Raw genomic sequence first — 21,996 nt, forward strand, 5'->3', positions numbered from 1 at the left:
CTGGGCCACCTCTCACAGGTACCCAGAGACTGACCAGTAAGAAGAAGGGTGTCCAGAAACCATCCAATCATGAGAGGAGTTGATACTTATAATTTTCCTGATTATTGGCATCAGAAGAGCAGAGATGCTGCCCAGTTAGGAGAAGGGATGCCTAGAGCTCATCCAGTTAGGACAAAGAGTAGCAAGAATTTGGCCAGTCCAGAAGAGAGTATCCATGGGTTCACTGGCCTGTAAAAGTATAAGGTTCATGGAGAGACTGCTCTGTTGTATATAATAGGTTCTTTTTTTAAGCCTTTGCCTAAGGATTCTTAACTTTTTGTGTGAGGATATATCTTTCTTTGGCAGTCTGATGACACATTTGGACAAATTGCTCAGAATAATTTAAAAAATAATTGAGGGGGCAGCTGAGTGACTCAGTGGATTGAGAGTCAGAACCAGAGATGGGAGGTCCTGGGTTCAAATTTGACCTCAGACACTTCCTAGCTCTGGGCAAGTCACTTAACCCCCATTACCTAGCCCTTATCACTCTTCTGCCTTAGAACCAACACTCAGTATTGATTCTAAGATAGAAGGTAAGGGTTTAAAAAAATTGAATTGAATAATTTTAAATAATTGGAGGAAATGCTAAACTTCAACAAGTTAGTGAAAATAAAGGTTCTTCTTCTGCTTCTCCTTGATTGTGGAATCTATCCACTGACCTGTTGGAGGTTCATGGACTGATGGTTCAAACCCCCTTTTGTAGCCTCTCAGAAAAAACCACAATCAGAACTCTAAACTCTAAACACATTCAGAGTCAGTGTTGACCAAGAAAAACATCATTCCCTTTTCTGAGGTGTTTCTCTATTACATTAGAGTAGTAAGAGCTTACCAGATCCCTTTTCATTCATTCATTCATTCATTCATTCATTCATTCATTCATTCATTCATTCACTCACTCACTCAAACATACACTTTAGCACATAGTGAGGAAGCCGGGCTGAGCCTTAGCCAAGAGAATTTTTCTGGTCCAAAGTCTTGTTTCAGTCTGCCCATGCCGAATGAGTTGGAAATTTAGCCGAGGAGGTGGGAACCATTAGCAAAAATGCAAACAGATAACCTCTCTCCTTCCCCACTTTGCTTCATGGACAGCGAAACCGTCTCCTTTTGCGGTGCCCACGGCCACACAGCCCACCTTGCCAGCCCTTGTGGCTGTCTGTTCCCCAAAGCAGTTGAGCTGCCGCAGTGGTGAATGTCTCCCTGCTGACCTTCGCTGTGACCTGCACCCTGACTGCCAGGATGGCTCTGATGAGGATGGCTGTGGTAGGGAAGCCTTCAGCACCCTGGCATCTCTCAGCCCAGTGGGGAGGGGCTACCCCTGCTCAGGCACCTCTTGATATTACCCTTCCTTCCTTTCCCTGATGCCCACATCCGTACGTCCTTTCCCCACCAGATGCTGCTGAGTTCTAAGAGTTCTAATCCTGTCCTGGTTCCTCCTCTGTCCTGTAGTGGACTGCCTGTTGGCACCCTGGTCTGGCTGGAGCAGCTGCAGTAGAAGCTGTGGTTTGGGGGTGACTTTCCAGCGGAGGGCCCTGCTTCGAGCTCCCTTGCTTGGTGGTGGCTGCCCTCAAGAAGATTTCCAGAGTCGCTCCTGTTTCTTGCAGGCCTGCCCAGGTAATCCTGGTATGAGGACTCCCAGGAAGGAAATTCCTGGCAGCTGAGGAAGCCCCGGGTCATGAGCCTTCTTCCACTCAGAGTACAGAGGATCTGTGACTGGAAGGGAGCACAAACCCTTCAATTTACAGATGGAGAAACCGAGGTCCAGAGAGGGGAAATAACTTGCTCAGTATCACCCAGAAGCCCTCGGGATCCAGGATCTCACCAGGAAAAATGTCCCTTTTAGGAGGCTCCCGAACTAGGAATTCTAGAGGATAGGACTCTTGGTAACCCCACCATATCTCTCTCTCTCCTGGTCAGCTTGGGGAATTCCTTTTCTTGTGGAGCTCAGAGAAAGATCTTTTATGCCTTTCTCCATTTTCTGTCACCACCAAAAACGTCCGCCAGAGGGTACCCTGGCCTCGACGTAGTTCTAGAAGACAGTTTTCAAGCAGCTCATTCCTCTTTGCCCTTTATGGGCCTCCCTCCCTATCCTAGTTTTTTTCTGTGTATTTACTGTTGAGAAAGGGGAGAAATGAGGGTGAAACAAGGGGAGCCCTGATTCACCCTTGTGGAACGTCTGCCTTCCCCTCTCGGGTTCTCTCCCTCCCAGGTTCTTTTGTTAAAGTCCCATTTGCCCAGAGCTGCAAAAACAACAGCAAACATTTATTGAGTTTCTGCTACTTAGGTGAGGCTTGGCCTTGCTCTCCTGGACAAGTCACTTAACCCCTTTTGCCTCAGTTTCCTCATCTGTAAAATGAGCCGGAGAAGGAAATGGCGAATCACTCCAGGATTGTTGCCAAGAAAACCCCAAATGGGGTCCTGAAGAGTTGGACACGATGGAAATGACTAACTCACAAAATTCTTTCCTCGTGAGGCTAATTGTGAAGAAAGTACTTGTTACGTGCAGGGGAATGTGAATGGTTAAAGGCAGCTGACATGGATCCCAGGGGTAGTTTGCAGAGGAGTCCTGACTCTGCCGCCATTTGTCTAAAGCCTGGGAGCACACACAGATCAATGCTGCTGAGCCCTTCTTTATTCAGGCTTCCCAGATGGTCTCCCTCTTATCCTTCTGTTGGGGGGCCACCGTCCAGAGCGCCTTAGTGAGAGGGTTCCCTGCCCCTGTATGCCCTGTGGGCAGCATGAATGTGCCATCCCCAGCCCTTGGCACTGCCCACCAGAATGGCTATGGCTACAAATCCCAGTTGGCACCTGTCTTCTCAGATGAGGACCTATTTGTAAAGTGCTTGGCACACAGCCTGGCACAGAGTAGGTACTAGATAAACGCTTCTTCCTTTCCCTTTCCTTCCAGCTCCCCCACTTCTGCCATGCCAAGGGAATCTCCGGCAGTTTACTGACATATCTCCCCTTTCTCTGCAGTGCCCGGTGCTTGGACTTCATGGGGTCCCTGGGGCCCCTGCAGCGCATCCTGTGGGGGAGGCCAACAGGGACGTTGGCGTAGCTGCACGGATCCCCCACCCAAGAATGGGGGTGCTCCTTGCCCTGGGACAGCACAGGAGAGCCTACCCTGTGGCCTGCAGCCCTGCAGGGGTGGTACAGGTACCAGCGGATGCACTGCTGAGCTGCTAGGAAGTCCGGGTAGCTGGGGTTGTTTCAGTGTTCATTCTTTGATTCCATAATCATCTGCTTCTTAGATTGTGGCCCAGATCTTGTGTATGTGAGTGCTGAGCAGTGCCAGCAGCACCTGGTGCCCCGGTGCCCCCCCTCCTGCCAGGACCCTGAAGCCAAGAGGAACTGTAGCACACACTGCATGGAGGGTAAGGTGGGCCTGCCTGGGGAGGGAGTGGGCAGGGAGTGGATGTAGCCGGACACATCTAGCTGGCTGCTTAGAGCTGACCTTTCTTCTCCCATCCTATTTCCATTCTACCCTCAAATTCTCTAGTTCTCTCTTCCCCCTATTTTGGGCAGCTGGTGGCAAAGTGGACAGAGTGCCATGGCTGGAATCAGGAAGACTTCTTTTCTCGAGTTCAAGACCTTGGACAAGTTACAACCCTATTTGCCTCTGTTTTTTCGTCTGTAAAATGAGCTGGAAAAAGAAATGGCAAACCACTATAGTAACTTTGCTAAGAAAACTCCAAGTGGAGTCATGAAGAGTCAGCTGTGATGGAAAAATGACAGAACCACCTATTTTTCTATTGATTCCCATTTCTGATCATTTTCCTCACCCCTAGGTTGCCGATGCCCCCCTGGACTCCTTCTCTATGATGGTCAGTGTCTGACGCTCTCCCAGTGCCCCTGCCCAGTGGGCACAGAGGTTAAACTGCCCAAGGAATCCTTCCTGCTGGACAACTGCAGCCAGTGGTGAGTGTGTACTTGGCTCATCGGAGGAGCACAGAGAAAGGTACCTCATGGGCTTGGAGAAGAGATCAGGCCAAGGTTGGCATCTCCAAGTCCTGGATGAGGGAAATTCTCATCTGCTTACTTCTTATTTCTGACTCCTCTGCTGTCTCCTTCTAGTGTCTGTGAAGACGGAGATCTTCACTGTGAGGCTGGGGACTGTCCTGTGCCCTGTGGCTGGTCAGCATGGTCCTCTTGGGGCCCCTGTGACCACTCCTGCGGCCCTGGAACCCGGGCCAGATTCAGGTGTGTGTGTGTGTGTGTGTGTGTGTGTGTGTGTGTGTGTGTGTGTGTGTCTGTGAGAGTGTTTGTGGGAGGTGGGGTGGAGAATAGGGAAAGAGAAGGAAGATGGAGAATGATGAATGGGGATGGGGAGAGTGAGAAGAAGGAGGAGAGTGAATGGGATGAATGAAGGCAGAAAGAAATGAGAGCAGAGGACGGGAGAGCTGAGAGCAAAGGAGAGGAGTGTGGGTCAAGGTGAGGAGAGAAGAGTGGGTTGGGGGTAGGGATGGAGGACAGTGGGGGCTGAGAGGGGAAGGTTGAGAAGGGAGGGAGAGGGAGGTAGGAAGAACAGAATGAGCTGGGCTGAAGAGAAATTCTGGGCAAAGAGAGAGGAACCTCTGATCTCAGCAGCATGGAGGGCTGGAAGGGACATAAAGACACGAGAAGGCAGGAGGTGTGGAGAGAAGGAAAGAAGAGGGGATGCCATGGGGGTGTTGTAGCCTGTCCTTTCCCTTCTCCCTCTCTATGCAGGTCTCCTTCCAACCCAGCAGCATCTTCTGGAGGTGCCCCTTGTGAGGGAAATGGGCAGGAGGTTCAGACCTGTCACACGGACTGTGGTACTGGTAACGTCAGAGATGGGGGGAGATGGCCAATCTCATTCCATTGCGTCTATGTGCCACAATCTGTCCAGGCATTTCCCCAGTGTTTCCCATTCTTTGCTAGGACAAGAAGAGCTGCTGAAAATATTCTGGTAATAGGGGTCTCAGTACTCTTCCCATTGTACCACACTGCCTCTGGAGAGGAGAGGAAAGAGAGCCTTGATGGAAAGCACTTAGGAGGCCATATACTGGTCTAGGACTGAAGGGATCTGGTCTGGACGAGGGCTGTGACAGGAAAGCAAAGCAAAGTTCTGAGGGAGGTTGTGAAGGCTTAGTGACTGAGGGGATATGGGGGATGAAGGAGAAAGAGGGTTCCAAGAAGCCTGGGAAGTTCCAACTTTGGGAACATGGGGACGTTCTTGTCAGGCATAAGGAAGGAGGAAGAGGAGCACTTCTGGAAGGGAGGGAGGTATGTTTGTTGGGTTTGGGCTAAGTTGAGTTTAAGGTGCCAGTTGGGACGTCTTGGAGGGTGGGTCATGCAGGAGGGAAGAATATCTAGTTGGCAGCGGGGATGGAGACTTGGGGATCATCTGCCTAGAGGTGATGGCTGGAGTGCTGAGAGTGATTGAGGTGGCCAATTACAGTAATAGGAGAGAGGGACAGGATCTTGATTTGTTGGTATAGAGAGCTCCTGGATGAGGGGACAATGCCCCTCTGCCAATGCAGGTCAGTATCTTTTCTAGCTAAATGGCAAAGTACATAGAATGTTGGGCTTAGAATCAAGAGGAGTTCAAATACAGCTTCAGACACCAGCTGTGTGACCTTGGGTAAGTCATTTAACCTCTTTGCCTCAACTGTAAAATGGGGCTAATAGCAGCTACCTCAAGGGTTGTCGTGAAGATCAAATGAGACATTTGTAAAGTCCTTAGCATGGTGCTTGGCATGTAGTAGCCACTTACTAAATGCTTAATCCCTTTCTTCCATATCTTATAGTTTTAGAGAGTTGGCTGGGACATGGAAGGGATTGGGTGCTTTGTCCAAAGTCACACAGCCAGTATGTGTCAGAGGCAGTACTTAAACCCAGGTCTTCTTGAGGCTAGCTCTCCATCCATTATACTATACTGCCCTTAGAAATAGTAGCTGCTTCTTACAAGGTTACCTTCCTTTTTTATTATTTATTGGAGAAGTGCTGCAGAAAATTGGGACAGCAGGAGGATGTTAGTGCAGTTTTTCAGTTATACATTTTATAAACATTACTTCATCTGATGGCCAAGGGAGAGAGAGCAGACAGCAGAGGACGGAAGCTGAAGGAATGTCCTCCCTGGTTCTCTCAACCCCCCTTGACTTTTCCTCGACCTTGCAGAACCCTGAAGCTTCCTCTATCTAAACTTCCCACGACTTCCCTCCCTTCACTTGACCCTCCTCACCATGGTCCCTTCCCTCTTTTTTTCACAGAGCTTCTAGCCTGGACTCCCTGGACAACTTGGTCCTCTTGTTCCCAAAGCTGCTCTGCCCCAGGAGGACCTCCTGTCTGGCGACACCGCTCTCGTCTCTGCCCCACATCCGAGGGGGTGGTCTGCCCTGGGGAGCCCTCTGAAGAAGAGCTCTGCAGCCTCCCTCCATGTCCAGGTGCCTTCTGATGTCCTTGGCACAGGGATGGGAGTGGGGGAGAAGAGGAGAATACATCTGATGGGAGAAGGATAAAGGGAGCACTGATGCTAAGGGGGTGCCTCCTAGGCAGGGTCAGCACATGACAGCCTCACTATGTAGCCAGGGAAGTGGCATGATGCTCAGAGGTTTCCCAATCACTGTCCCTGGTGCCCAGATCAGGAGTCTCCTGCTTCTATCCTCAGAGAGAACAGGGTCATGATGGGAAGAGAGGGAAGGAGTTCTGACTCTCCAAAGTTGTCCTATCTTTTCTTTGTGTCCATCCTACCATTTCTATGTTCATCTATGTGTTCCTGTCCAAATCTCTGTAGCCTCTCCTGTATCCCTGACTACGTCTTCCCTGGAGCTAACGTTTTCCTTCCTGACAGTGTCTAGTGTCTGGACCCCTTGGGCCCCATGGTCCTCTTGCTCAGCTGACTGTGATGGAGGCATTCAAACCCGTGGCCGTAGGTGCTCTGGTGCACTTTCTGGGAGTCCTGAGTGCCAGGGGCCCCACAGCCAGACCCGAGACTGTCACACCCAGCCCTGTTCAGGTATAGACACCCTATCTCTTCCTCAACCTTTCCCATCACCCAACTGTGGCCAGACCTAGCCTAGCAAACATGTCAACACTGCCACTTGGGACTCTACCCACCCATCCTGCACTGTTCAGATGGATTGCCACTGTCTACTTCCTAATCTTTAGGCAGATGCTTCTCCCAACCAAATAAGCTGTCCCAATTTTCTTCACCTTTTACCCAAGAGAAGACTATCTGGCTCACTTCCAAAGGGCTAGGACAAAGACCTAAGGTGTCTTAGACCCCTGGGAAAAGCCAGAAGATGATGTCCCCTCCCCTTAGGCACAGGGCCCAGTGCCCACTGATGGAGTCTTGATAGTGGGTAACTCTCCTTTTCTTTCTCCTTGGTGCTAGCCCATTGTCCTGAAGGCATGGTGTTCTACTCCAAGGAGCAATGTCAGCAGGAGGGAGGGCCATGCCCACGCCTGTGCTTGGCACAAGACCCAGGTGTGGAATGCAAGGGAACCTGTGGTCCTGGCTGCACCTGCCCCCCTGGCCTCTTTCTGCACAACGCCAGCTGCATGCCCCTTAGTCAGTGCCCCTGCCAGCTTCAAGGGCAGCTCTATCCGCCTGGGGCTGTGGCCAGCCTTGACTCCTGTAACAATTGGTAGGTGACCATTGTCCAGAGCCAACAAGGCATTAAAGGGTGAGCATAGGGAATTGGTGAAGGGCAAAATCTCAGAAGGCACGTTAGGTAATGTAGGAGTGTAAAGGCTTTATCCCAGGACTGTAGTCCAGTACGAATCAATTTAGCTCTCCTGGAAGATTCCAGAACCAGTCCAAGGGATCCTGTTGCTTGGCCCAGGGCGTTTACCTTCATCTATTTTCTGACGATCCGCTCAGGGCACAGAGACTTTTGGACCTCCCTGTACTAGTGTTTCTTGGATTTCTAGGCTCAGGGATCTGCCATAGTCATTCCTAATTGCCTCAGCCCTCTTTCTTTGCTTGTGCTATTGTCATAAAGAGATGCCTGATTTTAGGAGCTTTCCTTTTTGACCTCAGTTGATACATGCTACCAAAAAACTATGTGTGTGTGTGTAACATTGTGGAACTTATTTGAAAGGGAAAAAAAGAGAATTCAGAAATAATATACCTATATAGGTAATTAGAAGTATGAATGGAGAAAAATTCTTCAGTCTTAAACTTGGCATATTTATGTTTTTCTAAAACTGGAGTCCTTAATCTTTCCAGTGTCCTGGACCCCTCTGGCAGTCTGGTGAAGCCTATTGAATCCCTTCTCAGAATAATGTGTTTTTTTCCTTTTTTAAAAAATTTATATTTTTTTAGAATATTTTTCCATGGTTACAATGATTCATGTTCTCTCCCTCCTCTCTTCCCTACCCCCTCCTGGAGCTGACAAGCAATTCCACTGGCTTATATATGGATTATTGCCCAAAACTTATTTCCATATTATTCATATATGTAAGAGTAATCTTTAAAACCAAATCTTTAAAACCAAACCCCCAAATCATATACCCATATAACCAAGCAATAACTCATATGTTTTCCTTTTGCATTTCTACTTTCTTTCTCTAGTTCTTTCTCTAGATAGGGATAGGTTCCATGGGATTGCTCTTGATCACTGCATGGCCAGAATAATGGATTTAAGTAAAGAAAATAAGATACAAAAGATTATGAAAGAATCCAATTATGTTGAAAGAACTATCAAAATAATTTTTTTAAAATTCATAGTTCACAGGTTAAAAATTCCTTTGAAAAGCCTTCCATTTAGACAAAATTTCTCCAGTGACCCAATCTCGGTGTGTGTTTTGAGGATATGTCCATATGTTCATTTCTTCTCTCCATCTCCCTCTTCCCCATGAAGACATGATGTTTTGTATGCCAGAAAATGGTCCCATCTCTGCCAAGGGTTTCAGCCATTTGGGTGTTCTGGATGAAACTCATTGGCCTGTTTTCCAGTCCTCCACCTTCCTCTAGGCCAAACAGAAAGTATTCTGATTGTAACCCAGGATTTGTGATGGTACTGCCATTCCAACCCGCCCTTCCCTGTCCTAGCTAGGGAAGATAAGGCAATAAAAATAGGTAACTATGACAGTGTTTCTATTACCTAAAAATCAGAAGAATTCAATACCAGGTTAACCTTGAATCGTGTAGAGAACAGTCTCTTTCCTTTTAATTGACTAAGAGGGGACGAGGCATGGGCCTCTAGGTCTAGAAGGCAGGAACCCTTCCCACACCTTCCGTAGAGCAGGCCACTTTTAGGTAACATTTAGATTATTTGAGGAAGGGGAAGGGAAGGAAATAAGCATTTATTGGGGGCTAGGCTGGGTCTCATTTGGCCTCCTTTCTTCTTCTCTAGCACATGCATTTCCGGAGAGATGGAGTGCAGCTCAGAGTCTTGCCCAGGTACCTCTGCATTCTTTATCTTTACTGTTGAGGTAGAGATGGTGGTCGTAGGCGGCAAATAAAGGATGCTGCCATGTTTAAAGTATCATCCCTCCCCCTATAAGAGTGTGACTTAATCATTATTTAAGGATTGAGGTAGAGTGGGGGAATGGGAATGTAACTTCTTTTTAACCTTTATTTTCTAGCTCACTAACAAATCTAAGACAGAAAGGAAATTCTAGGTGAGGCAGTTGGGGTTAAGTGATTTGCCCAGGGTCACACAGCTAGGAGGTGTCCAAGGTTAGATTTGAACTCAGGTTTTCCCAATTCCAGATCTGGTGCTTTACCCACTATGCCATCCAGCTGTCCCAGGAATATAACTTTTTTTTTTTAACCCTTACCTTTCATTTTAGAATCAATACTATAGAGTGGTTCGAAGGCAGAGGAGTGGTAAGGACTAGGCAGTGGGGGTTAGTGATTTGCCCAGGGTCACAGGATTCAGAAGTATCTGAAATCAGATTTGAAACCAAGACTTCCTTTCTCCAGGCCTTGCTTTCTATCCATTAAACCACTTAGCGGCCCTGGGAATAAAAGTGTTTTTTTTTTTTTAAGTTTTAGAAAATTTTATTTAATTAATTAATTTAAAATATTTTTTCCATGGTTACATGAATCATGTTCTTTCCTCCCCCTCTTCCCACTCCCCTCCCATAGGCAATGCAAAATTTCACTGGGTTTTACATGTGTTATTGATCAAGACCTATTTCCCTATTATTGATATTTGCACTATGGTGATCATTTGGGGTTTATAACCCCAATCATATACCCATTGACCCATGTGATCAAGCAGTTAATTTTCTTCTGTATTTCTTTTCTCTGGGAATACAACTCTTAATCTTCCTGCCTTGACAGTGGCCTGTGGATGGAGCCCCTGGACCCCATGGAGCTCTTGTAGCCGAAGTTGTAATGTGGGTCTACGCCGGCGTTTCCGGGCAGGCACGGCACCCCCAGCTGCCTTTGGAGGGGCTGAGTGTGAGGGTCCCAGTGTAGAGGCTGAATTCTGCAGCCTGCAGCCATGTCGGGGTGAGAAAGACACCCAGGATCCTAGAAGTCATTCCCCAGGAGGCACTCCCTTGCCAAGATTCCTTTAGATTTCCCTCAAGACATTCTTAAGCGATTCCTCCTAAGGAACCTACTCTGGAGACTCCAGGGTCAACCCTAAAAGTCCCCTGGAAGGTCCTGAGAGTCGATGGCTTCCAGGAGACCTTTCCCAGAAGCCTTCCCTAGAGAAGAGAGAGTGGCTGGGGAGGCAGGGGGGGATCACTTCCCTTCTGGGTCTCATTTTTCTCCTCCATAAAACCTCCACATGAGACTATTTGATCTCTAAGGTCTCCTCCAATTCTAAATCCAGGCGTGGGACAGCTTTGACTTCCAAAGGGATTCATTCCCCTTGAGAAATTGAGAGGGAACTTACAAGCCTTGGCACCTGAGAGTTATTATTTATTTTATTAATTAATTAATTAATTAAATCATTCATTTATTTATCTATTCATTCATTCATTTATTTATTTGTCTATTTGTTTATTCATTCATTCATTCATTCGTTTATTTATTTATTATTACCTGCAATGTAATAGTAGTGAGCCCTGGCAGGGGAAGAGGTGACTCACCCCGGGAATCCGTGAGTCACACTCAGGAGGAAGACCGGCGCCATTCTCCTCCTCTCTCTAGGTCCTGGGGTGGCATGGGGGCCATGGTCTCCTTGCTCAGTACCCTGCGGTGGAGGCTATAGGAATCGTACCCGTGGCAAGGCCCCACAGAGCCCCATTGACTTCTCTACCTGTGGCCTGCAGCCTTGTTCTGGTGAGGGCCATCTTGGATTTGAAGGGTTGGAGACTTGGGCAGTTATTGCTACCTACTCCCCTTTTTCCCTCCCCCCCAATAATCCCTTCTTCCCTCTGGATGTCTCCCTCATCACCACCTAGGTAAGACCTCTTCATCTCCAGAGTCACCACCTAGGCGAGGCCTCTTCATCTCCAGTCACCCCAGGCCGCTCTTCCCATCTCTAGAGCTTGGGTAGAAGGGCCCCTGATGAGGAAAATGGACAGATTTCATCAAAGTCAAGACCTATTTTTGGAAATACTCACGCAGGCCATTTTCTATGCCCAGGGCCAGCACCTGGAGTCTGTCCAGAGGGAAAGCAATGGCACAACTGTAGTGAGGGCCCGGCCTCCTGTGCAGAGCTCAATGGCCAGGAAGGTGCCAATGGGAGCTGCCACCCTGGCTGCTATTGTCCCCCAGGGACCCTCTTGCTGGTGAGTACTCCTTCCTGGGGCATTGAGACATGGGGGACCAGGGAACACTTAAATAGAGGAGGGGAAAAGAGAGGAGAGAGATGGCCCAGGAGGTGAGGAGGAGCTGAGCTGCTAAAGGGAGAGGGGTAAGAGGAGGTTAAGTAGAAGGAAGCATGGAATAATGGAAAGATCACTGGGAAGGCAGCTAGAGCACCAGACCTGGAGTTGGGAAGGTTTAAATCTGGTCTTAGACCCTTCCTGGGCAAGTTATTTAACCTCCATTGCCTAGCCCTTGATGCTCTTCTGTCTTAGAACTGATGCTAAGACAGAAGGTAAGGAAAAGTTGATTAAAAAAAAAAGGAAAGAAAGATCATGGGGCTAGACCTAAGATGATCTGAGTTCTTATCTTAGATCACAGAACAAGTGACTTCATTTCTCTGGAGGTTCCCTTATCTATAAAATAAGGAATATAGGCAAGATGTTTGCTAAGGTTCCTTGCAGCTTTAAAATAGTTCTTAGATTCCAAGTTGGCAATCAACATTTGCTGGGTTTGGATCTCTAGGAAAGACAAGACAAAGAAGGACCGAGTGGTCTGCGACCGTTCGGAGTTTTATTTAATCTTGGGTAACCAAAGACATAGACACGGACAGTAGTTATAGAATGGTAGAAAGCAGCAGGTAGAGCTGGAATTGGTCAGGAAAGAGTTCTTGGAAGAGGTGGGGCTTGAAGTAAGATGTATTTGGAGAGAGAGAAGTGGTGAGATCTTGGGTCTGGAGGTAGGAGAGGGCAAAGGGGAGATGGTTGGGGTAGGGGAGTTTAGGTAGGTTAGAAACCCAGGGTCTGGGGGCCAATATATATATATATATATTCCATAGTGGAATGGAACAAAGGTAGGTCAGGCTAGGCCAGAAGCTGGGAAGGTGCCAAAGAGCCTGTTTATTTCACTGTCTATTTCATCTTTGAGCTCTGCTAGTTTCTCCTTCAGAAATTGGGATGCGATACCATTTGGTGCATACAGGATGAGTCCTGATACTTCCTCATTGTCTAGACTGCCTTTTATCAGGATGTAATGACCTATATCTTTTAACTAGATCTATTCTTATTTTGAGCCTGTTTATTTCAGAACAACGTGTGTGTGCCTCCCCAGGACTGCCCTTGTGCCTATGGTGGGCGTCTTTATCCCGCTGGCAGCCTTGTCCTCCGGCCGTGCGAGAATTGGTGAGGCCTCTCTTTCTCTCTCTCCAGGAGCCCTCGGGGTTCTTGGTTTCCCCCAGTCTCTCTTTCCACGGCCAAGGGCATGACAGCAAAGGCAGGGAATGGGCAAAGGGCCTGGCCAGGGACTGGGCCATTCTCATCTGAACCTCTCACCCTCTGTCCACCGACACCTGCTTACACTTTCTTCCCTCTTTCTTCGCAGCTCCTGTGTCTCTGGGCTCATCACCAACTGTACCTCCCGGCCGTGTGAAGAGGGCAAGCACAGACCTTCCCCACTCTGACTCGGAGAGGGCGAGGAGGAGAAGGGAACCTGCCAGAAGGAGGGGGGTGGGCTAGATGAGGCTAACGTTCTCTGCCATCTTCCCCTTCTAACACTCCTTGACCTTGTGATTCTGAAGGTGGGGCCACAGTCATTCGTGAGTCAATAAACATTGATTAAGCACCCACTGTGTGCCAGGCCCTATGCTGAACACCAGAAGTGCCCATGGGGTTGGGAAGGTTGAGTAGAAGTTGAGAAATAGAATATCTGCTTTTTGCCCAGGAGGCATTTTTAGCACCTTCACCCCACCAGGACCATTAAGGCCAATGCCCTCTTTCTTCATCAGCTCAAGCCACCTGGTCACTGTGGACCCCGTGGAGCGAGTGCTCGGCTTCTTGTGGGCCTGCCCGGCGCCACCGGCATCGCTTCTGCCCCGGGTCTCCCCACCTGGGACCTTCCAGCATCACGCCGCTTCTCTCAACAACTTCCCCCTCCTCTCTTTGCCGTGGGCCGGAGGCCGAAGAGGAGCCCTGTAGCCTGCCCCTCTGTGACCGTGAGGCCTGGTGTCTTCTGGGTTCCTTCCAGAGCCCCCTGTCCTCTTTAACAGCCTCCACTTAAAAATCTATCTATCTAATCTAACATAACATAACATAACATAACATAACATAACATAACATAACATAACATAACATAACATAACATAACATAACATAACATAACATAACATAACATAACATAACATAACATAACAATAGCCCTGTGGCTCTAGAGGTGGGCCAATAAACATTGACTACTCCTGCTTTGGTGACCCCTGTTTACCCAGCATATATATATATATATCTTCCTGGCTCTCCATCCTCTCTAAGAAACCTTCTCTGTTCTCCCTCCCAGGTTCAGGAGGCTGGAGCCCCTGGGGCCCGTGGTCAGCCTGCAGTCGGACCTGTGGGGGAGGCCTTCGGAGCCGGAGCCGGCTCTGTGACCAACCCGTGCCTCAGGGCCTGGGTGACTACTGTGAGGGGCCTCATGCTCAGGGGGAAACCTGCCAGGCACTGCCATGCCCAGGTACCTATCCACTTCTGGGAGAGGAAGGGGAAGGATTGTCTCTGAGCTAAAAAGGGGAGAGTCCTGGGCCCCTGAGAGGGTCGAGAGGGCTTACTGAAGGTAAGAGGGGGCTCATGACTCGCTCTGTATCCTCAGTGTCCAACTGCAGCACTATCCCTGGGGCTGACTTCCATGCCTGTGGCCCTCCCTGCCCCAGGTCCTGTGATGACCTTGCGGTGAGTGAAGTTCCCTCTTCTCCCTGTCTCTGCTCTTCTTCTGGCCTTCACCCTTGCCTTGAGGGGCTCCCCCATTCTTAGCATCTGGATCTGAATGTGCTGAAACATGCCCAGCCCTGACTTTCTGGTCTTCCCTTAATGCACTACTTTATCCCTAGTCCTCAGTGGTCTTTCTTGCTTCCAAGAAGCTGCCTCTGGGGTCTCTACCTCCCTGTTTCCTCGTCCACCTCTTCCAGGCTCTTCCAGGCCCAGGGTAGTGTAGATGAGCAAGGAGATGGGATCCACTGATATTTTTCAAAGGGCTTTTTAAGGTTTACAGAGCTCTGGACTGTGCTTACCATGACCGTGTGAGGTTGGCAGTGCAAGTTGCCATTCACTGATAATGAAACCCAAACTCACAGAGGCCAAGGGACTTATTTATGGTCACACAAATGCTAGGAATGACTAGTCCTGAAAACCAGATTTCTTCATTCTTATCCCCAATGTCGGGGACATAGACTGAGAGATCTGGGAGAGGAAGTTTTATGGGTCCAAATGAAAGACAAACTATTCCAAAGACTGTGGGAACATAGCTTTAAAAATTGGAAAGTAACCTAGGAGTCATTGAGTCCAATCCCCCCTTATTTTATAGATGGAGAAATGGAGACCCAGAGAAGCTAAGTAACTTGCTGATGGACACACAGCTAATTGGTGTCTGAGGCAGAATTCAAACCCGAATCTTCCTGACTTCACATCTTGTCCCCAATCTTCTTTAGCGTGCTGCCTCTCAGACTCACAGCTTAGGTTTCTAAATAGTTCTGACAGCCTTCTCAGTCCAGGATCAGCCTCTGAAGCCACTGTTTGGCTGAATTGTCTATCCGTGCCTCTTAGATCATGAACACACACTTTAGGGGATTGTGGATGACCCAGCAAAGAAAGTCAGCATGAAGAGAGTCATGGGGACAAAAGATGGGCCGTCCATTTCTCTACTTCTGCTCCTCTTGAGTAGTCAGATGGACTCAAGCCACCCTTAGGGTCAGATCTATCTAGAAATAATCCAAGCAACCTTTTGTTATATTTTTAAATTTAATTTATAATTAAATTTAATTTTAAAATAAAATTTATTGTTTAATTTTAATTTTAATTTAAGTATTTTTTCATGGTTACATGATTCATGTTCTCTCCCTCCCTTTTTCCCTCCCCACTCCCAGAGCCAACAAGCGATTCCACTGGTTTATACAAGTATTATCACTCAATACCTATTTCTATATTATTCATTTTTGTGATAATCTTTTAAAAACCAAACCTCCACATCCAATACCCACATAAACAAGTGAAAAACCAAGTGTTTTCCTTCTGCCAAGTGATCTTTTGGATGGCGAGTGAGGCCTGTGCCTTCCATTTACAGCATGTGTATGTTTTGTATAGGGGTAATTGTCTTCATGTTGTCTTTTCCATTATAATGTGAGCTTCTTGAGGAAAGAGCCCATGCTTTTACCTTTCTTTGTAGGCTAGTCCTTAGAACTATGCCCGGTACATGGTTGTTGTTGTTGTTGAGTAGTCATTTAGGTTGTGTCTGACTCCCCATTAGGGGTTTCCTTGGCAAAGATACTGGAGTGGCTTGTCATTTTCTTCTCTAGCTCATTTTACAGATGAGGAAACTGAGGCAAACAGGGTTAAATGACTTCCTGGGGTCACATAGCCAGAAAGTGTCAAAGGCTGGATTCGAACTCAAATCTTCCAGATTCCAGGCCTGGCTCTCTATCCATTGAGCTACCTAGCTGCCCTACAATGTTCCTGGCATGTAGAAGACCCTTAATAAATGTTGTTGACTGACTGACTATGGTCCCACCTTAGAGTTCTTGTTACAACTTCAGGGGAAAGCTGTTGGCTCTTGAAGGGTTCAGTGGTGGTCAATAGTTATAAGAAATTGGATCTCTTTGGATCTGCGTCTTACCAGTGATGGCAAACCTTTTAGAGACCAAGTACCCAAACTACACCCTCACACCTCATGTGAGCTCCCTGTCTTACCCCAGACAGGGGAAGGGGAAAGCACTCCTATTGGGCTGCTGGGCAGAAGAGTAGGTGATGGGAGAAATGTCCTCAGGTGTGGTGGAGACGGAAGAGAGCAGCACCCTCCAGCACACGTACCATAGGTTTGCCAACATGGTCTTAGTCAATCAGAATCGCCTAAAGACATTTCAGCATCTGTCCAATTCAGAGCTCCTTTCCTAGTCTTATGACGGGTGTAAAGAGGCAGCATGCTGTAGCAGATTGAGGCTAGCAGTCAGGGAGATGTAGGTTCAAATCTTGCCTCTGACACTAGCTTGATCACAGGCAAGTTTTAATTTAACTTTTCTAAATCTCAGGTCCTAGATCTGCAAACTGGAGATAATCATGCAGGGTTGTTGTGTGTCTTAGCTGAGATAATGTTGTGGATATAAAAATGCCTGGTATTCTTGCCTATAGGCTCCACCTAGACCTTGCCCTCTGGTCTCTGCAGGCAAATAATTTTTCCTTCTTTGGGATCTTCTCTGACTTCTCATTGAAATCATCAGCACAGGTCCCTCATCATTTCAGTCCTTACTTCTTCCCATCTCCTGGGTTCATTGACTTTTGGATTGAAAACCACAGTTATTATATATACCTCTTCAGCGTAAGCTTGCGACCTTCTCCAACTATGGTACTGGGCCTTCCCACTCTCTGTTCTTAGTGTAGTTACCTCAACTGTTAAATGAAAGGATTGGATTGGGTGGTGGCCAACATCCATTCCATCTCTAGAGCCTTGTTAGGTTTGCTTTTGGTAAATATCTTCTGGCTTTTCCCATTGAAGAGATCCTTACACCCCATCCAACTAACATTCTCCCAGGCTCTCTACTTTATGCCTTTTCTCAAAATGGAGAAACATTCTCTCCCACTTACTGTTCTAATTGTCACCCTTTAAAAAGCAGAGAGGCTTACTGTTTTCCTTTTTTAAGAAATAGGCAAACCTGTGTCCATTGCAGGAATTTGTTTTGCCGATTCTGTGTTTGTAATAAGGCCCTCCCTTGCCTTCTCTAGGTGCAGGGAGGGGAAAGGTAGGAGGGAGAGAATGTAGACCTGAAAACAAAATTCAAAGAAAAAAATCCCCATGCTTATACAACAAAGGGGATGCAATTTATTTTTATTTAAAATTTTTTATGGATGCCTCTTGATTATCCATCACATTCATTTCTGAATATGCCTCCCCTTCCTGTCTCATGAGCTTTCTCTTTCAATAAAGATCAAAATAGAAAAAGGAGAAAAAATATTAACAAAACCAACCAACATATTGACTATATTTAGCAATGTAGAATATAATATAGAAATATGTTTGTTGCAGAGGTAGTGCACATAGTGGATCAAAACGTAGCAGTCAGAAAGACTTGGATTTGGTCCTTTCTCTCACACACTGTCTGGGTGACCTTGGCCATGTCACCTAATCAATCTTTTAGTGTCCCACACAACTTCCTAAGATTACAGGGTTGTTGTTCAGTCGTGTCTGACTCTGTGATTTGGTAGGCCATAGAATGCCAATACTGTCCATTGGGTTTTCTTTTTCCTTTTTTAAAAAACTCTTTCCTTCTATTTAAGAACCAATATGAGTATTAGTTCCAAGGCAGAAGAGTGGTAAGGGCTAGGCAGTAGAGGTTAAATGACTTGCCAAGGGTTACACAGCTAGGATTTGGATCTAGGACCTCCATCTCTAGGCCTGGCTCTCAATTCACTGAGCTAACTAGCTGTAGTCCACTCTTCCATGGGATTTTCTTGGCAAATATTCTAGAGTGGTTCTCATTTTCTTCTCCAGTGGATTAAGGCTAAGAGAGGTTAAGTGACTTGCCCAGGATCACACAACTAATACATATTCAAGGCCATCTGAACACAGTTCTTGCTGTCTCCAAGCCCAAGGCTCTATCCACTGAGCCATTTAGCTGCCCAAGATCATAAGGCACAGACTCCATGTGCATTGGTAGAGAGTTTCTATACAAGAAGTTTTCCGAACCATGAAATCTCAGGTCCAGATTCCTCCATTCCCTAAGCTCTTCGCCCCTTCCTTTTCCATTCTCTTTTCCCAAGATTACAAGGTATAGACTCCCAGGTGCATTGGTAGAAGGGGTTTTTACAGGGGGAATTCCCCATATCATGAAATCCCAGGTCCAGATTTCTCCACCCCCTACCCAAACCTTTCCCCCTTTCCTTTCCATTCTCTTTCCTGCTCTTCCTGCCTTTCTTCCCTTCTTCTCACAGCCCCATTCATCACCGACAAGGCCTCCACCTGTCCCCATGATGGGTTCCTAGCCCACACCTGTGTCTGCCTTCATGCCTGGGGTCTGCCTCCTCTCACCATTCTCCTTTCCCTTCCCTGTATCCCTGCTGATCCATGACCTCTTCCATCTCCTGTGCCCCCAGCACTGTGTGTGGCACTGCCAGCCGGGCTGTTACTGCCCTCGGGGCCAGGTGCTGAGCACAGATGGAACTGCATGTGTGGATCCAAGCTATTGTGATTGCCTCGACTTGCTGACAGGAAAGAGGCATCAACTGGGCTCCGTATTGACCCGACCGGATGGCTGCAATCACTGGTGAGGGCTGGGGCCTGGGCCAGGAGGAGAGCGCGGTGATAGTACTGTCGCGCCACATCTCATGGACGTTCACGGAGCATTAGCTCTGGGTAGAACGTATTTTTCAAAGACTTTGCATGTCTCATTTCTCTCATTCAATGCTCAAAACAACCCCATGCAGTTATCATTCCCAGGTGGCACAAGAAGACACTGAGATTTGTAGGAGGTAAGTGGCCTTCCCAAGGCCACACAGTGAAGTAGTGGGCAGGCGAAATAACTCATTTATTTGTATTTTTAAATGAGAAGTGGGAGGGAACTCCCACTTTCTGATACTGGAAGAGGAGTCATTTCTAGGAAGAGCCACGTGGTGGTGCCATTTATTGGTTTTTCAGGTTTTTGAACTTAATTAAGCAAAAGAAACGCTCAGGAACAGGCTGGAAACCACTGAAATAAGATTCAAGGCCCTGGGAGGACTCCCTGTCTATATGGAGGGAGATGGAAGAGGTGGAGATGGGGGCAGGACAGGGATTGAGCAGGGTCAGTCATTCAGTCCTCCAGAGAGTGCCTAGGGGATGGCTGTGCCCCTTCCTGGTAGGGTAGGAGGGGGAATTCCTTAGGGGCATTCAGTGTTGACACCCTGGGGCAAATCCTTGTGTGGGTGATGGCTTTGATATGAGCTGTTTTTTCTCTCTCTCTCTGTCTCTGTCTGTCTGTCTCTGTCTCTGTCTCTGTCTCTGTCTCTGTCTTTGTCTCTCTGTCTCTCTGTCTCTGTCTGTCTGTCTGTCTGTCTGTCTCTCTCTCTCTTAGCACCTGCATGGAAGGGAAGCTGAATTGTACTAACCTGCCTTGCCCAGGTAAGTGCCTTGTTTAGGGGGAAAGAAGACTCAGAAGGATAAGAGAAGAAGGGGTTCAGCCATTGGTCCTGGAAGGCGATATGAATCTTGTGATCCCCATCTCATAGTGGTTAGAACTGGAAGAGGTCTTAAAGTCTCTCATTTTACAGATGGGTATACTGAGGCCCAGAGGTTTAGGAATTTATACAGGTAGTGGGGTTGTAGAGCCCTATTTGAATCTCTGTTTTTAAATTCCAAATTTAGGGTTCTTTGCAGTATTTTTTTTCTCCCCTTCTGCTCCTGTTTTTCCTTCACAGTGCCTGGAGGCTGGTGCACTTGGTCTGAATGGACGCCATGCACCCTGCCATGTCAGGGAGAGAATCGTGCCAGATCCCGGACCTGCGCCTGCTCCTCTCCTCGGGCTGGAGGGGCTCCATGCCCAGGGGAGGTTGGTGAAGCAGGCACACAACTTCAGCGGGAGCCCTGTCCCAGCCTCACCACTTGTCCAGGTATTTTCCCGGGTGGGGTCCCATAGGTGTCCCAGATCCTCCTTCCTTCCAACAGGGCCCTGAACCCCTAGTCCTGATATATCTGGCACCTACAATGGCCATAATGATGCCCCCTGATGATGCCATGGACATCTTTGTTCCCCTGGCACAGTGGATGGTGGCTGGAGCCCGTGGGGACCATGGTCTTCTTGTGATGCTTGCACTGGGGAATCATCTCGGAGAAGGGAATGTACCCATCCCCCTGCAGAGATTGGGGGCCGGCCTTGTCCTGGGGAGTACCGGGAGAGCCAGCCTTGCCAAGACAACTCTACACACTGCCCAGGTGAAGACCCAAGGGGAAACCTACATTTCATGTCCATCATTCCTCATTTCTGTCCTTTGCCCCTTTTTCTCTCACCGGTGACCTCTTCTCCTGCCCCCAAGTATTTCTCTCTCTGTCCTAGGATCAGTCTTTCCCCTTCTTCCCCTCCAGTGAGGAGTAGTGGTCCCTTTATTCTCTTCTTCTTTCCCTTGTAGACTGTGGGGGTGGTCAGCACCTTCTCCCTTGTGGGAAGCCCTGCCCCCGATCCTGCCAGGACCTGTCCCCAGGGAATGTGTGCCATTCTGGCCTGTCTGATTGCCACCCTTCTTGTGGATGTCCACTTGGCCAACTCTCCCAAGATGGGCTCTGTGTGCCTCATGCCCTCTGCCGCTGCCAGTACCAGCCCAAAGCCATGGGTCAGTTACTCCTGTGCCTTGCTCATTCCCTCCCACAAAAGCTCTCTCTCACCCTCTCAACCAAGATTACAAATAGGGAATAAAGTAGGGTGGGAGGGAGAGAGGGAAGAAGAGCCACCTAAGGGTCCCAGGCCTTCATTTCTCCTTTTTTTGTATGGTTTGCTTCAGGGGTTAGGTGCCCCCCATCTAGGGTGAGGGGAACCCCGCTGGAGAAAGGGGTTGGGAGAAAACAGATAAATTAAACATTCCCGGGGGAATGGGGTGGGTGGGGCAAAGGAATATGTTTTCTAGGGTGCTCTTCTCCCTAGGGATTGCTGAGAACAGAAGCCGTTTGGCAGAGTCCGGGGTCAGCTCTTGGGAGAGTCTGGAGCCGGGAGAGACTCTGATGGGTCCTTGTGATAACTGGTGAGGTGGGGGGGGGGGCAGGACTAAGAGGGAGGGGACGGAATTTGGGAAAAGAATGGAATGGGACACAGAGCTAGCTGGGGAGGATGACATGGGCCCATTGAATCTATTCCCCTTCTTCCCTATCTCCCCAGTACCTGCGTGGAGGGCATACTGCAGTGCCAGGAGGTGCCCAGCTGTCCAGGCCCTGGGGGATGGGCCCCATGGGGCCCCTGGGAAGCTTGCAGTGTGTCCTGTGGAGGGGGAGAGCAGCTACGCTCCCGGGCCTGTGCCCGCCCCCCATGCCTGGGCCCTGCCCGCCAGAGCCGGACCTGCCATACCCAGGTCTGCAGAGGTGAGTGCCCAGCTCCTCACGAGGCCCTCCTCCATCCTCCATCACTGCCTTTCATCTCCCCCTTCTGCTTTGGGAATGAATGCTTGACCCATACCTGCCCCTTGGGAAGAAGACTTTGAAACCGGGGCTCAGCCATCCTCCGAGGGAGGAGGGAGTCTGGTCAGAGGTAGCTGTAGGGACAAAAGGGGGGCGGGATCACCTCCCTTCTGATAGAAGAG

At 48.4% G+C, this 21,996-nt stretch overlaps 1 protein-coding gene across 1 annotated transcript in view; it reads left to right on the forward strand.

Moving 5' to 3' along the window:
• Positions 1–21,996, forward strand: part of SSPOP (SCO-spondin) — a 106,353-nt gene that overhangs the window by 44,710 nt on the left and 39,647 nt on the right. Inside the window, exons 46-71 of the mRNA XM_056800664.1 lie at positions 1,129–1,299; positions 1,486–1,650; positions 3,013–3,192; positions 3,288–3,410; positions 3,825–3,954; positions 4,111–4,236; positions 4,744–4,835; positions 6,267–6,440; positions 6,848–7,012; positions 7,391–7,643; positions 9,357–9,403; positions 10,292–10,462; positions 11,111–11,242; positions 11,549–11,694; positions 12,797–12,891; positions 13,091–13,143; positions 13,494–13,700; positions 14,039–14,209; positions 14,345–14,424; positions 18,832–19,001; positions 19,788–19,834; positions 20,131–20,322; positions 20,474–20,644; positions 20,839–21,039; positions 21,348–21,444; positions 21,579–21,778. Coding sequence (XP_056656642.1) covers positions 1,129–1,299; positions 1,486–1,650; positions 3,013–3,192; positions 3,288–3,410; positions 3,825–3,954; positions 4,111–4,236; positions 4,744–4,835; positions 6,267–6,440; positions 6,848–7,012; positions 7,391–7,643; positions 9,357–9,403; positions 10,292–10,462; positions 11,111–11,242; positions 11,549–11,694; positions 12,797–12,891; positions 13,091–13,143; positions 13,494–13,700; positions 14,039–14,209; positions 14,345–14,424; positions 18,832–19,001; positions 19,788–19,834; positions 20,131–20,322; positions 20,474–20,644; positions 20,839–21,039; positions 21,348–21,444; positions 21,579–21,778 — 3,759 coding nt within the window. The remainder of the gene's footprint in view (positions 1–1,128; positions 1,300–1,485; positions 1,651–3,012; positions 3,193–3,287; positions 3,411–3,824; positions 3,955–4,110; positions 4,237–4,743; positions 4,836–6,266; positions 6,441–6,847; positions 7,013–7,390; positions 7,644–9,356; positions 9,404–10,291; positions 10,463–11,110; positions 11,243–11,548; positions 11,695–12,796; positions 12,892–13,090; positions 13,144–13,493; positions 13,701–14,038; positions 14,210–14,344; positions 14,425–18,831; positions 19,002–19,787; positions 19,835–20,130; positions 20,323–20,473; positions 20,645–20,838; positions 21,040–21,347; positions 21,445–21,578; positions 21,779–21,996) is intronic.

The sequence above is a fragment of the Monodelphis domestica genome, chromosome 5, assembly GCF_027887165.1.
Source record: "Monodelphis domestica isolate mMonDom1 chromosome 5, mMonDom1.pri, whole genome shotgun sequence".
Taxonomy (NCBI): Eukaryota; Metazoa; Chordata; class Mammalia; order Didelphimorphia; family Didelphidae; genus Monodelphis; species Monodelphis domestica.